Here is a 12573-nt window from a genome sequence, read left to right as displayed (position 1 = left end):
AAAAAAAAAAAAAAAAAGAAAGAAATGGAGGACAAGAAGAAAGAAAATTAAAGGAAAATAGAATAATTAGGAAGCAAATGATAAACTCATGATGGGTTCTGTATATTCAAAGAAGGGACTAGGTAACTCTGATAGAAAAGATAATATTAAAAATAACTTCAAGGAGAAGGGAGAAATAAGCATTTCTCAGCTACTGATTCATTCATAGATATCTTTTATTGTACAATCAAGTCTTTATTCGTGTTGTCCTGCCCATCTGTTTGCATTAAGGTAGTTCGTCCACATTGGCCTTGCCAGCCTTCCTCTGACACATTAAATAATGTTTGTTCTCACAGAAGGTAGGGTGCATTTTCCCATTATGAAAATAAGCGCAATTCATATTTTCTTTTCCATCTTCCAAAAGCTCAAACCTATGAATGGGAAAGTTAGAATAAATTCCTTTGAAAATTAAGCAAACAATCTGTAATCAAACTCTGTGTGTAGTATTTTGATGCACAAAATAGAGACTCTGGGGAAAATAGGGAAAAAAAAGAATCTCCTTGTTGAGAAACTTCCAACCTGCTTGGCATTACAAGGTATGTATCTTTAAAAAGCCCAATAGCAATTTCATGTAGCATAAGATTAAGGAGCAAGGGAAAACTAGGTAAAATAGAAGCCCTGAAGAAGTGATGGAAATGGCTCCAAAATAATGGGAAAATGCATTATCTACAAGATCAGACTTTAGTTTGGTATTAATGGAAGGGCAGGACTTAGATAAACAGGAAATGGAAGAGCGCTCACTATGAGGCAAGTAGCTGCAATGGATGGCAATACGCTCATAGAAAAGTGAGCTGATTCAGTATTTTTGAACGGAGGATTTGTGTTACAGGATAGATGACTTAAGACAGCAAGCTGTATTGTATTTGCCTGTTAACTTACATTTATTTCTTTCTAAACTGCTTATGATGAGAGGACAAGGAATATGTATTTATTAGTTTACTTGGAAAATATCTGCAGAACTATGTGCAAAGATGTTCTATGTGCTGAGGATACACTGATAAAGACAAGAAAGCTAACGTCTTTCTTGTTGGGGAACTTTCATTTCAGTGGGGCGATACCAGTAAGAAGCCCAAAAAAATAGACAAGAAAAATTCAGACAGTGGTAAGAGTTACAAAGATACAAAACAGTGGTAGACCATATGGATGTGAGTTTAAGGTAGGCTAATTTAGTTTGGGAAATGTTCACCTTATTGAAGAAATGATGTTTGAATAGAGACTTGAGTCTCTGTGGGGGATGGTCATGGAGTTGTGGAGGCAGAGCATTCTAGAAGAAGGAAGTAGCAAGACAAAAGCTTTAAGGTAACAAAACAAGTTTGATCTGTTGGAAGAATAGAAAGAACACTAATTTGCCTGCAATATTGTGAATGAGGCAGCAAGCAATAGGAGACAAAGCCCAAGATCTGTGAAGAGGCTTGCGTGCAGTTGTAGTATCTTCAGATGCTACCTATAGTAAATACTTAATAAATATTTGTTTAAAAATTTAATTGATAATTTGACTAATGATAAGATTATAAATTTTGGTTGTCAGTTTAAATTTTAATTCAAGAGAGACTGCAGTTTTGATATACAGGATGAACAAAAGATGTCGAGACTGGAGAACAGAAAGCCATATAGGAAGCAATTCAACGCTTAATGCAATTAGTCCCTTTGCCTGGATTGTTTGTAGAGTGATGAAGCTTCATTAATGAACATTGGAATTACCTTGTGAAATGCAATGTATTTAATTTGGGGGGACTCCTAGAAGAGTAAGCAAAATGATACTGAAAACTCAAAAGGACTCTCAAGGTAACAATTTTCAACTGTAAAATAATGAGGATGAAATTTTGTTTTAAAAATATGTGAAGATAATCAGAGCAAGCAAAACACAAAAACACACACACACATGCGCATGCACACACACATACATATACACACACATACATGCAACAGTGTTCTATGATAAAGTTGAATGTAGAAACTAATGGGAATAATATCATAGATAAAGGTGGATTGTGGCTTAGATAAAAAGCAAAAAAAAAAAAAATGAGAGAGAGGGGAAAGTAAAATTGTCTTATGACCAGTTCTCGCTTGTTTGAATTAGGGGGTAAGTGACTCCCCTGCTGCTTACATACCCATAGTAGTGACTTGGACTGAGAGGAAAGGGAATCTCAGGAATAAGAGTTCTAGTACTGCCTCCTATTCTAAGTGTCCAGTGACTCACATATTTTGTGAGAGAACTGAGCCATCCTCCCACTTCCAGACCTCATCAGACTTCTGGCGAGATAATCCGACCCAACGAATTAAACGAGTCCTGGTTTTGATGTATTCCTGTTGTACACGTAAATAAACACAATGGTCAGAATCCCTCCACAGCTCTTGGTAATGATGTAAAGATAAAGCTTCATAATAAGACCTGGGACAAAAAAAGTTGGATTATATGTATATATTAATATTAATGGATTACATTTGATGTTTGAAATTGTACCAATTTGCCTTGTCTGAGAGCTTAGAAAAATTGTAGGACACAGGTAAAATTGTACACAAAATAGCTGATATTCTAATCTTCCTTTGTGTTTATAATACATATTTAGAACTTCAATCACTTGAGGATTATACTGCCAAATAGAATACCAATTATGATCCAAAGAAATAAATGTAAACAGATGAAGAAAACACAAAGAAATACATTGTTGATGAGTTCTGTATTCCTTAGAGTTAAAGCCCCACCTGCTTTGGTTTTAAAATCAATACACTCATTCAACAAATACGTATTGGGTAACACAGGAAGTCCTCACTTAACACAATCAATTAATAGATTCTTAGAAACTGACTTAGGTGAAGCAAGGTAGAGCCAAGCCAATTTGATCACAGGTTAATAGATATAAAGAAGAGCTAAATACTTACAGCATATTTCTGGTCACAAAAGCATTACTCAGCTTGTAAGTAAAGACTCAAAATACTTCTAATAGTAAACATTGTAAAAAGTATAGAAAAAGCAAATATAAATCTATATCTATAGCTTGACTATAAAATCTTACATAAGGAAGTATTTGTTTTAGTTAATTGAGTAAAGGTGTTTATGATGTCTTTCTTGAAAGAATTTATAAATAATGTACCTCTATCTTTCCCTATTTACTTTCTTCTAATTAGCAATTATCACTATCTAATATACTATATGCTATATCATTTCTTTTGTTTCTTGGCTGTTGCTTTAACTAGAATATACGCTCCTTGAGGTTAAATTTTTCTCTTTCTGTCGTATTAACTGCATATGTCCAAGTTCTGGAACAGTTTCAGCACATAGTTGTTGAATTCATGAAGGAATAGGTGAATCAATCGACCTATGAGTAACAAAATCAAATGGAGGCCAAATGTTTATATATTCTCAGATCTCCCAAATAACAAATGAGAATGCATTCTTGGTAAACAAAACAAAACAAAAAAAGACTTGAGCTTCTTGACAGATATGTGAGACTCACAATATCATTCCACATGAGAAATGATGTGAAAGTCACCTGAGACTCTTTATTTCTTAAAACTTGAGTCACCAGGAAACTTTCTGTTATTTCCTAACATTTTCTTTAAAATATATCAACATTATATACTTCCCAATAGGAGCTGACAGATAAATTCTACCTGAAATCTAACTATACAATTTCTTTTTCTGAAAAGTTGCATGACTACTTTTAGTTATAAATCTTCAACCTGGCATCTGCCTGAACTAATACAAATTCAGGATATACATATATGACTCAAATTAACCTCTATATAATAGAGCTGAGATTTTAGAAAATTCTCTTATTTTGCTGGAGGGGAAAGAAAAGCTAATTTATTTAACTGAATATCTTCTGTATGTGTCTGATCCCACAGAAACAGCAAGTGGAGAGTGCAGAAACTTAGAACAACACAGGACACAGATGATTATGAACATCACTGAGCTGACTCTTTATGTGTGACCCACTATGTCTTGGGCTGTCAGGAAGGGACAAGACTCCAGCAATGTTGTAGAATATTATGACTTGATTGAATATTTGGGTTCTGTAATTCTTACTAGGTTTCATAAGGTTCGTAGATTAGTACAAACTGAGAGATGTTAAGAAAAATGTAAGAGGCCGGGCGCGGTGGCTCACGCCTGTAATCCCAGCACTTTGGGAGGCCGAGGCGGGTGGATCACCAGGTCAAGAGATCGAGACCGTCCTGGTCAACGTGGTGAAACCCCGTCTCTACTAAAAATACAAAAAATTAGCTGGGCATGGTGGCGCGTGCCTGTAATCCCAGCGACTCAGGAGGCTGAGGCAGGAGAATTGCCTGAACCCGGGAGGCGGAGGTTGCGGCGAGCCGAGATCGCGCCATTGCACTCCAGCCTGGGTAACAAGAGCGAAACTCCGTCTCAAAAAAAAAAAAAAAGGAAAAATGTAAGAAACAAAAAGGTTCAGTGTTACATTTGAGGTTTTTCTCCCTGGCTTCCAAAATATTTGACATAAGAATCTTCTTACCTGAATGTTCTGGTTGTCAATCTTCAGGAGAGTAGAATTCATGTCAAGGCAGTACTGCTTACTGTCTTCCCATGTCAAGTTGTGCTTGAAGAACCCATAGCAGCTACCTCCATAATATCTCCAGTTTGTGTCACAGGGGCTGCATTTATGGTCTTCTGGGGGAACCAAGCACAGGAATGGTGTATTTTTTCTAAATTGGGTTTACATTTTCTCCACATTCAATGTTTCCTGCAGATCTGAAGACTCCCTTCAGTTACCGTCAGAGAAATACTCCAGGGGGTGGAGATGAAGACATTAAAAAAACAAGACTTACTGAAAGTGCCCTTTTGCTCTGCTTGCTTTATTACATATTGGCAGAAGCGCTTTGCTAATTGTTGCAGAGCTTCTGAGACATTTTCATTCTCATCTTGTAGATAATTTTGCTGCATGGCAGCTAGATGCAAAAAGAAAATAATAATACTATGTCATTAGAACCACATAAATGATGCAAAGATGTCATTGAATTTTCATTTCATTAACATTGCTAATACATGAAGAGTTGACTAGATACACATGATTAAATGAATGTTGAACAGTGTGAAGGAGCTATATGAAACAAATTAAGAAACACACACAACTGACACTTGAGGGTTAATAAGTGAACTATTTGAAGGAGACAATCACAAATAAAATTCCCAACATCATTAACATGCCTGAAGCCTGTCTTCAAGAAAATGAAGACAGGCTTCTCAGCTGCGTTATAGAGGTGAATGACCTCTTATTTCTTCCTCTTGGTGTGATGTCAAACGACTCATTTAAAAATGCATGCTGATTTCTTGTTATGCTTAAAGTACTTGCGATATTCAGGTAAATAATAAAGAAATACAAGATTATAAATGTAAGATTCTAAAATCTTTTGAAAAATCAACAAATATACAAAGAACAACTACACAGACTACAGTGTGCCATTGGATGGCTGTGGGATTAACAGAAAGAAGAAACCCACAATAATTGAGTAAACAAAATGGGAAAGAAACAATTTTAGGTAGGAAAAATAGAATGAGAAACATTTCAGACAGAGGAACAGGGAATTTATACATGAAACTGAAAAACTCTAGTTTGGCTTGTTCTTATGATATGCAAGCCAGGAAGAGGTGAAAAAAGTTTTAAAAAATAGTTTGGATCCATACTGACGAGGATCTTAAAGGCCAGAAGTAGATTCTTAAAAATAACTTTTAATTAATTAAAAAACGTAAACTCTTATTTTAATCCCAAGGGAAAGGTCAGTGCTCTCTTTAATGAGATTATCTTGGCAACTCTTTGTAGGACAATTGGAGCAGTGACAGATAGACAAACAGTGACCACTGAGAAGCTTAGCGGGATATGCTGTGACCCTTCAGTATTGCCTTCCGCCAATCAAATTTTTGGCAAAGAGTCAACACTTACACCAAATCCCCAGAGCCACCAGCCCGATAACCATCCCCACGCACAGGATCAGCAGAATCAAAGCCATCACGCGCCACCAGGAGGAGGAAGCATGGTCAACTGCAGGCATACAATAAAGACATCAAGGAGCAGGCAGTATAGGCTAGCTACAGGGAAGGCTCGCCCCTGCCCCTGCCCCTGCCCCTGCCCCTGCCCCTGCCCCTGCCTTCTCAGGATTCTCCAAGTAATCAAAAGAGCTTCACTGGCAGATCTCTCCTGTGTTCTCCCGATCATCAACAATAAGCATGGCCCACCCCAAACAACACACCCATTCCCATCCCCAGTCGACTTTCCCTCTCCAAGCCAAAATAGTACAGTCTGTTAAGGCCTGGTATGTTTGTCTTTTTTATTTTGTTTTGTTTTATGCCCACCCATGCCATAAATAATTGCTTTAATAAACAGCAGCTGGAGAATCACCCTCATTTGCTCACATTTACAAAATGAAGTTTCCAAACATTCTCTTCCCTTAGCCCCTTGACTTCCATGCTCTACAGCATTAAACTCTCAGAACCTTAATGCAATTTTCCCTGCACACATATTTGTAAATAGGTCTGTATGAGCCTAGGAAAATACTATTCAAATGTTTTAGAGCATTAACATCATTCAGGAAAAAGAAATTAAACTATATATACTATCAAAGTAGAAAAAGAAAAAATTGAATCAACTAATTATTTGAAATTAATTTCTAAATTATTGGCTCTGAGCATTCTTACCAGAGATGAGAGCTGGTTTTTGAGTTTTAATATTTAAGGTAACGTATCCGTCTTCATCCTGCATGGCTTCCCAAGTACTGCAAGTGAGCTTAGAGTTCAATGACTTTGCAAAATGTAGTGTCCAACTCTTACAATTTCAACATCTGTCAGTATATGATCCTCCTGTCTCTAGAAGGGTAGAACCATGTGAGAGGGGACACATTTTTTGCTTTGCTTTTTGTTTTCTAGGAAGCCTTTTCAGAGCTGCTCAGAGATACGTGGACTCTGAACACAAAAATACAAAATAATAATAACTTGTGGTAAAGGAGTAGATAGGGTATTTGCTTCCCGTTTCCTTATCTTCAACACTAAATAAAGAGACGTTCCATATCCTTTCTAAGAAAAAATGTTCATGTTCTATCTTAGCCCTAGCTTAGTCTAAATCGTATTGCTCAAATGAAGAGATTTCTGGTGAAAATTCATGGATAGCTCACCAGCAGATATGCAGTTTATCCCATTGTGAGAAGCAAGCCTAATATAAGTGGATCTAATAGGGGCTAAATTGGATGATTCATGGTCTTGCTTTGGAAGAGAAAGAGACCATTCCTGATTATGACCTAGAATCTACCCAACTTCTTGCATATTTTATACATCAATTTTTTTTAATTTGGAGGCTCCACGTTGGGCAGGTCTGATGTTGCTTAGATTTAAGTATTAGAGGAAAACTATCAAATAAAGTAAAATACACAGAGATAGTGACTTGCTGCACTGTTCTTTAGCAGTGTTTGCGCTTTAAAGCGAGTTTCCTGAAACGGAAAAACTTTGATTTGATGAAATCACTTAATTTCAATGATAGTGGTGCTTAGATAAATATTTAAGACTGAATGGTTTCCTAGCTCCCTTTCATCACAATATAATCTGCATTGCACACATTTAACTTTATGAAATGGGCTTTTAAATTATTTTATCTTGCATTGAAAGTAGTTAAAATAACAGCCATACAAAGCCAGTTGATGTGTTTATTGTAGAAATACCTGGGAGGATGTTGTCTATTTGCCATGGAGTAGCTCTCACATAGCTTTACAGCAGATTTTTATTTTTGTTAAATTGCCACGACTAGTGAAGCTTTAAGTAGTAGTCATTTACCTTATAAGTCATCTTATTTCTATTTTTCTTTACTTAGCAGAATGTTAGGCTTTTCAATATAGTGATTATACGGGCTGTAGAGGCAGCTATTTTGTTACTAAATTGCCCTTTGGCATAGCTTGCAGATTTTTTTTTTCTTCCCTCCTGTCTCCTTCACTCTGAATTCCTTGTCAAGTCACTTAAAATTATCTTTCATTCTAAATTTCTTCCTCTGTACTCTTCAAATTATTTTGAGAATGAGATGAATAAACATAACACACATAGAAGACATTCCCTGATTTTGGAAAGGCAAACTTAGTATAATTCAAATATTTTTACCAAAACTAATTCTTAATTTAAAAAAAAATCACACTTGAAATAAATGCCAAATTTTAAAAAATTACTACAAATTAAAACAACAACAACAACAAACATAAAATCCCAAGCTCATTTTTATTGCTAAGTTTCTTATCTCAGTTAAAATATTTAGGAGTTCCCAGTCATAAGCTGGGTAAATTCAGTCACTTACCATTCATCTACCACTGCTTCTGTTCTCATAACTTCAGTTTCAGCCAAAAGGGACTCTTCACTCTTCAATCACTAATTCTCAGGCTTTTCTGGAAGATTGGGATTGGATTGGGGTCCCATACTCCCTCCCTCCCTTTCTACATCTGCTCATCAACAAGTCCTGAGGGTATTCTGTTACAGTAACCCCTCTCTTTCAGATTCTTTCCGTCACTACCTTACTTTAGTGTTTTGCTCCCTAGAATATACAAAAACACTGAAAAATAATTGAACAAATAACTGTGACAAAGTAACAAAGAAAAAAGAAAATCTATGGAGGTTATAGTTAAAATGACGCTTTTCCAATAAAGCTTTACTCTGTTCTCTTAGGTACCAAACAGTACATATGAAAACTTAATCCGTTAAAATAAATCAGATTTGTAAAGGTAAGATCCAAGGAAATTTAGACAATTTTTAATTATTGTAAATTTTTTTTTGTTTATTAACAAAAACTTTAAGATGGTATTAAAGATAATGATTAGATTGCTTTGTTGAGTTTTCTCATCTTGAGCAGCTGGTTTCATTAGAAAACGCATCCCATTTTTTTTGGTAAATCACCAGGAATGTGCCGGGGTCAGCTCTTGGTCCTTCAGTGCTTAGAACCCTACACTTAATGCCAGAAGTAGGTGGACTGAAGTGGGTAACAGCCTCTGAAGATACTCCTTTGCTATACCTCAGGCTCTGGATTTTCTGCTGCTTTTTTCCTCTTTCTCATTGTAATTTAACATTGTTTTGGGGTCTTTGATCATTCCAGCCACAGTCTGAGGGTCTTATAGCTGATCTGTGTTCCGCAGATACGTGTTTGCCTTTGTGGGTATCCTCCCTAACATGACCTGGTAGTGGTAGAGGCATGCCGAGTGAAGGCAGAGACTCTCAGGGCCAAGGAACTAACCCTTGATAACATTGAGTTCTAATTTTGCTTCCTGCCCACATTCTATAAATGTAAGTTGAATTACTTAGCAAAAATTAAGCAGAAAACAGCAGGAAAGAGAGATAGATATTATATCACAAATGCTTCTTTTTCCTTTTCCCAAATCCAGAGGCTGTGCTAGTTACCTTTTAATCACCCTCCAAAGTCCATTATTAACATATTTTATTTCCGCTGCTATATTTTAACATTGCTTGAATATCATTTCCTTCTCCTTTCTTTACCAAAGAAACTATATACAGCTAAAAAAATTCTTTATTCCAAATTTCCTGATGAAATTGAATTTGAAATAAAACCTTTTATATATTTAATATTTTACAGATTAAGAGGCACACTAAATTGTCTATTTTAAAGCAAATATTTAATGAATGTTAAATATGTTGTAAATACTGAAATTGGTGCTGAGTACTCATGGAGAAAAATCATGAAGTTAGTCTTTATGAACCATAGAGTGTTAGATTTTAGCTATGTAAACTTTTTTTTAACATTTAGAACATCTTCTCCACCCAACTAAACACCAGCCCACGTTCTTGTCCCTCTTCCTTGCTTCATTCTTTCTGTAATGCTGACCACTATCTGACACACATGGTTATTTCAGGTAGTAAAATTTTCATCCTTATCCCCAGCAACAAATGTTTCATGGCTCTATAATAGTGACGGACATTCACGTAAAGAAGGTTCTTGAGTGACATCCTTTTGTATAAGGTTGCTTTGTTATCATGTTGTTGAGGAAAAAAAATGCTTCCTGGCTGCAGCCAGAGTGTGGAGTTTGCACACTTCTATGTCTGCATGGGTTTTCTCCAGGTCTCCCAGTTTTCTCCCACATCTCAAGACTGTTCACCTTAGGTGAATTGGTGTGTCTACATGGTCCCAGTATGAGTGAATGTTGGCATGTGTGTGAGTGTGCCCTGCGATGGGATGGTGGCCTGTCTGGAGTCAGTGCCCACCTTGTCCCTGAGTTACTGGGATGTGCCCCTACCACCTAAACCGTAGAGCTGGAATAAGCAGATAGGAAAATGAATGAATGAATGAATACGAGTTATTATAAAACAAGAATTTGTAGAATAATCAATAATTATACAAATGCAAGACAATAAGCAACGCAGCCTGAAAGCACTCAGGGAGCCCAGTCTACTGGTGAGTATCTTATTGAACTACATTGTTTAAGAGGTGCTTCTGACAATTTTTGATTTGCAGATATCAATTCCTTGATTTAACCTACTGCTATGACCACCAACACCCACCGTGTGACCAAAAGTTGAGTAAATAATTAACTTATATGTTTTTATTCATCTTTCCTACCTGCATGTGTTATGTATAGTTCAAAATTTTAAAAATGTTTACTATTAGAAGTGTTTTGGGTCTTTACTTACAAGCTGAGTAATGGTTTTGTGACCAGAAATGTGCTGTAAGTATTTAGCTCTTCTTTATATCCATTAGCCTATGATCAAATTGGCTTGGTTCTACCTTGCTTCACCTAAGTCAGTTTCTAAGAATCTATTAATTGATGATGTTAAGTGAGGATTTCCCGTGTTACCCAATATGTGTTTGTTGAATGAGTGAAGCATATATGTACGACAGACATTATAATCCCAATTTTGCACATGGGATGAGAAGTCTAAGTAATTTGAGGAACATTCTAATCACCATACTTCTTATAAAAAGTAGTGCCTTTAACCTGGTTTCTAAATTCTTTCCACTATATAATGATGTCATTCATAGTCTCCATTATCTATGTCTATGGCTGAAGAATGAATAAAAGACACTAAGATAACAATGACAAGGGGTACACGCAGTAAGAATGAAAATTAGTAGAACACATAACATTGTGGTAAAGGCTGATCAATATACAGAGATGGCCAGTGGATGTGTAAAAGAGAAAGACAAGTTGGTGACCACTGTGGGTGTTATAATAATGATTCCAGACAGAAACAAAAGGAAGTGAGTATTTTGCAATTGGTGATAGCTTTTCACAGACTTTTAAATGTATACCACCTTTAAGCTAAAGCTGTTTGCCTTTGACTTAGCAGGCTTTCCACAAATACTAAATACTGTTTAATTTGGAAATGGTAGGATTTCCTGTCATAGAAAAGTATAATTAATATTTTCTCCTTTATTTACAAAAAGCTTAAACATGTGGATTTCAAAGTGAAATGAGCTTTCTTAAAATGTTAATAAACTAAATAATTAATAACTATCAGACCAAAAGAACAGAGCATTTGTTACAAACAGTAGGGAAATTGAAGGGAAAAATGTATCAGTCTGCAGTCATACCACAAAGTTGATTAGGCATATGTATACAAATCATATGCCTGTAAAAAGTTAATTAATAAATAATAATCAATTGGATTAATTAAGATTTACATCAATATTTGAAGAAAGGAAATATTCTAAGAAGAGAAAGGAGAAGGCAATATTTTTCAGGCAGGGCAAACAACTGAATAAAGGTCAGGAAGTTTGTATACGTGTACTTCTTGTGAAAAATACTACCAGCAGTCAGGCATGCTAGCTCACTCCTATAATCCCAACACTGTGGGAGGCCAAAGTGGGAAGATTGCTTGAGCCCAGGAGTTTGAGACCAGCCTAAGCAACATGCTGAAACCCTTCCTTTACCAAAATACTATAAAAATTAGCTAGATGTGATGGTGTGTGTGTAGTCCCAGGTATTTGGGAGGCTAAGGTGGGAAGATCACTTGAGCCCAGGAGGCAGAGGTTGCAATGAGCCAAAATTGTGCCATTGCAGTCCAGCCTGGGTGACAGAGCCAGATCATCTCAAAAAGAAATAAAAAATAAGCAGTACCATCTAATCTCCCAGTGTGATTGAGGGAAATAGTGTGATTAAGGTGAAATGGGAGAGTTCTGGCCCCCCTTGCAGGGCATGCAACAAGGGTATGTCTGTCTGTTCGACTGCCACGAGCTCAAACCCTCTGTGGGAGGGAAAGCATGCAAATAGGCAGGTGCAGGAGCTGGGGTGATCACTTTGGGCTCTGATCCCACTGTAGTGTCTAGAGGTGGGTGCCTGGAACCCCAGTGTTACAATGCTCTTTCAGTTCTACCGTCTGCAACCAGCTTAAGTGTTAACCAGCTAAGGGCCTCCTCTGCCTTTCTGCAAGGACAGAGGGCCAGTGTAACAGCTTTCTGTATCCTGCACTCTTATCCAGTATCCCAGAAGAATCTGATCATACATGGACTCAAAGGATGAATGTGGGGGTTTTACTGAGCGGCGGAGGTGGCTCATAGTGGGATGAATGGGGAGCTGGAAGGGAGATGAAGTGGGAAGGTCATC

The 12573-nt window shown here is 36.7% G+C and overlaps 1 protein-coding gene across 2 annotated transcripts; it reads right to left on the bottom strand.

The window, feature by feature from the left end:
* Window positions 1–194: 194 nt before the first annotated feature.
* CLEC1B (C-type lectin domain family 1 member B) lies at window positions 195–6949 on the bottom strand. 2 transcript variants are annotated; one of them, XM_032254367.1, is made up of 6 exons: window positions 6692–6949; window positions 5940–6038; window positions 4828–4947; window positions 4515–4669; window positions 2240–2346; window positions 195–410 (listed from the first exon to the last, which is right to left on the bottom strand). In XM_032254367.1, exons 1-6 carry the CDS (start codon window positions 6753–6755, stop codon window positions 266–268), a joined length of 690 nt encoding a protein of 229 aa, XP_032110258.1. In that variant the 5' UTR covers window positions 6756–6949; the 3' UTR covers window positions 195–265. The 2 variants fall into 2 exon arrangements, with proteins under 2 accessions (XP_032110258.1, XP_032110259.1); XM_032254368.1 differs by lacking the exon at window positions 5940–6038 and having other exon boundaries at window positions 198–410.
* Between the last annotated feature and the right edge of the window lie 5624 nt (window positions 6950–12573).

The sequence above is a fragment of the Sapajus apella genome, unplaced genomic scaffold (assembly GCF_009761245.1).
Source record: "Sapajus apella isolate SASKATOON/1434 unplaced genomic scaffold, GSC_monkey_1.0 scaffold86, whole genome shotgun sequence".
Classification (NCBI taxonomy): domain Eukaryota; kingdom Metazoa; phylum Chordata; class Mammalia; order Primates; family Cebidae; genus Sapajus; species Sapajus apella.
This window is presented reverse-complemented; position numbering and strand designations above follow the sequence as displayed.

Bases quoted from the DNA above. Each gene is read 5' to 3' on its own strand.
- CLEC1B (XM_032254367.1), bottom strand. From the start codon at position 6,755: ATGCAGGATGAAGACGGATACGTTACCTTAAATATTAAAACTCAAAAA. The intron at 6,039-6,691 runs GTAAGAATGCTC...GTATGCCTGCAG, and splicing joins AAAACCAGCTCTCATCTCTG to TTGACCATGCTTCCTCCTCC. The intron at 4,670-4,827 runs GTAAGTCTTGTT...TGGTTCCCCCAG, and splicing joins AGAGCAAAAGGGCACTTTCA to AAGACCATAAATGCAGCCCC.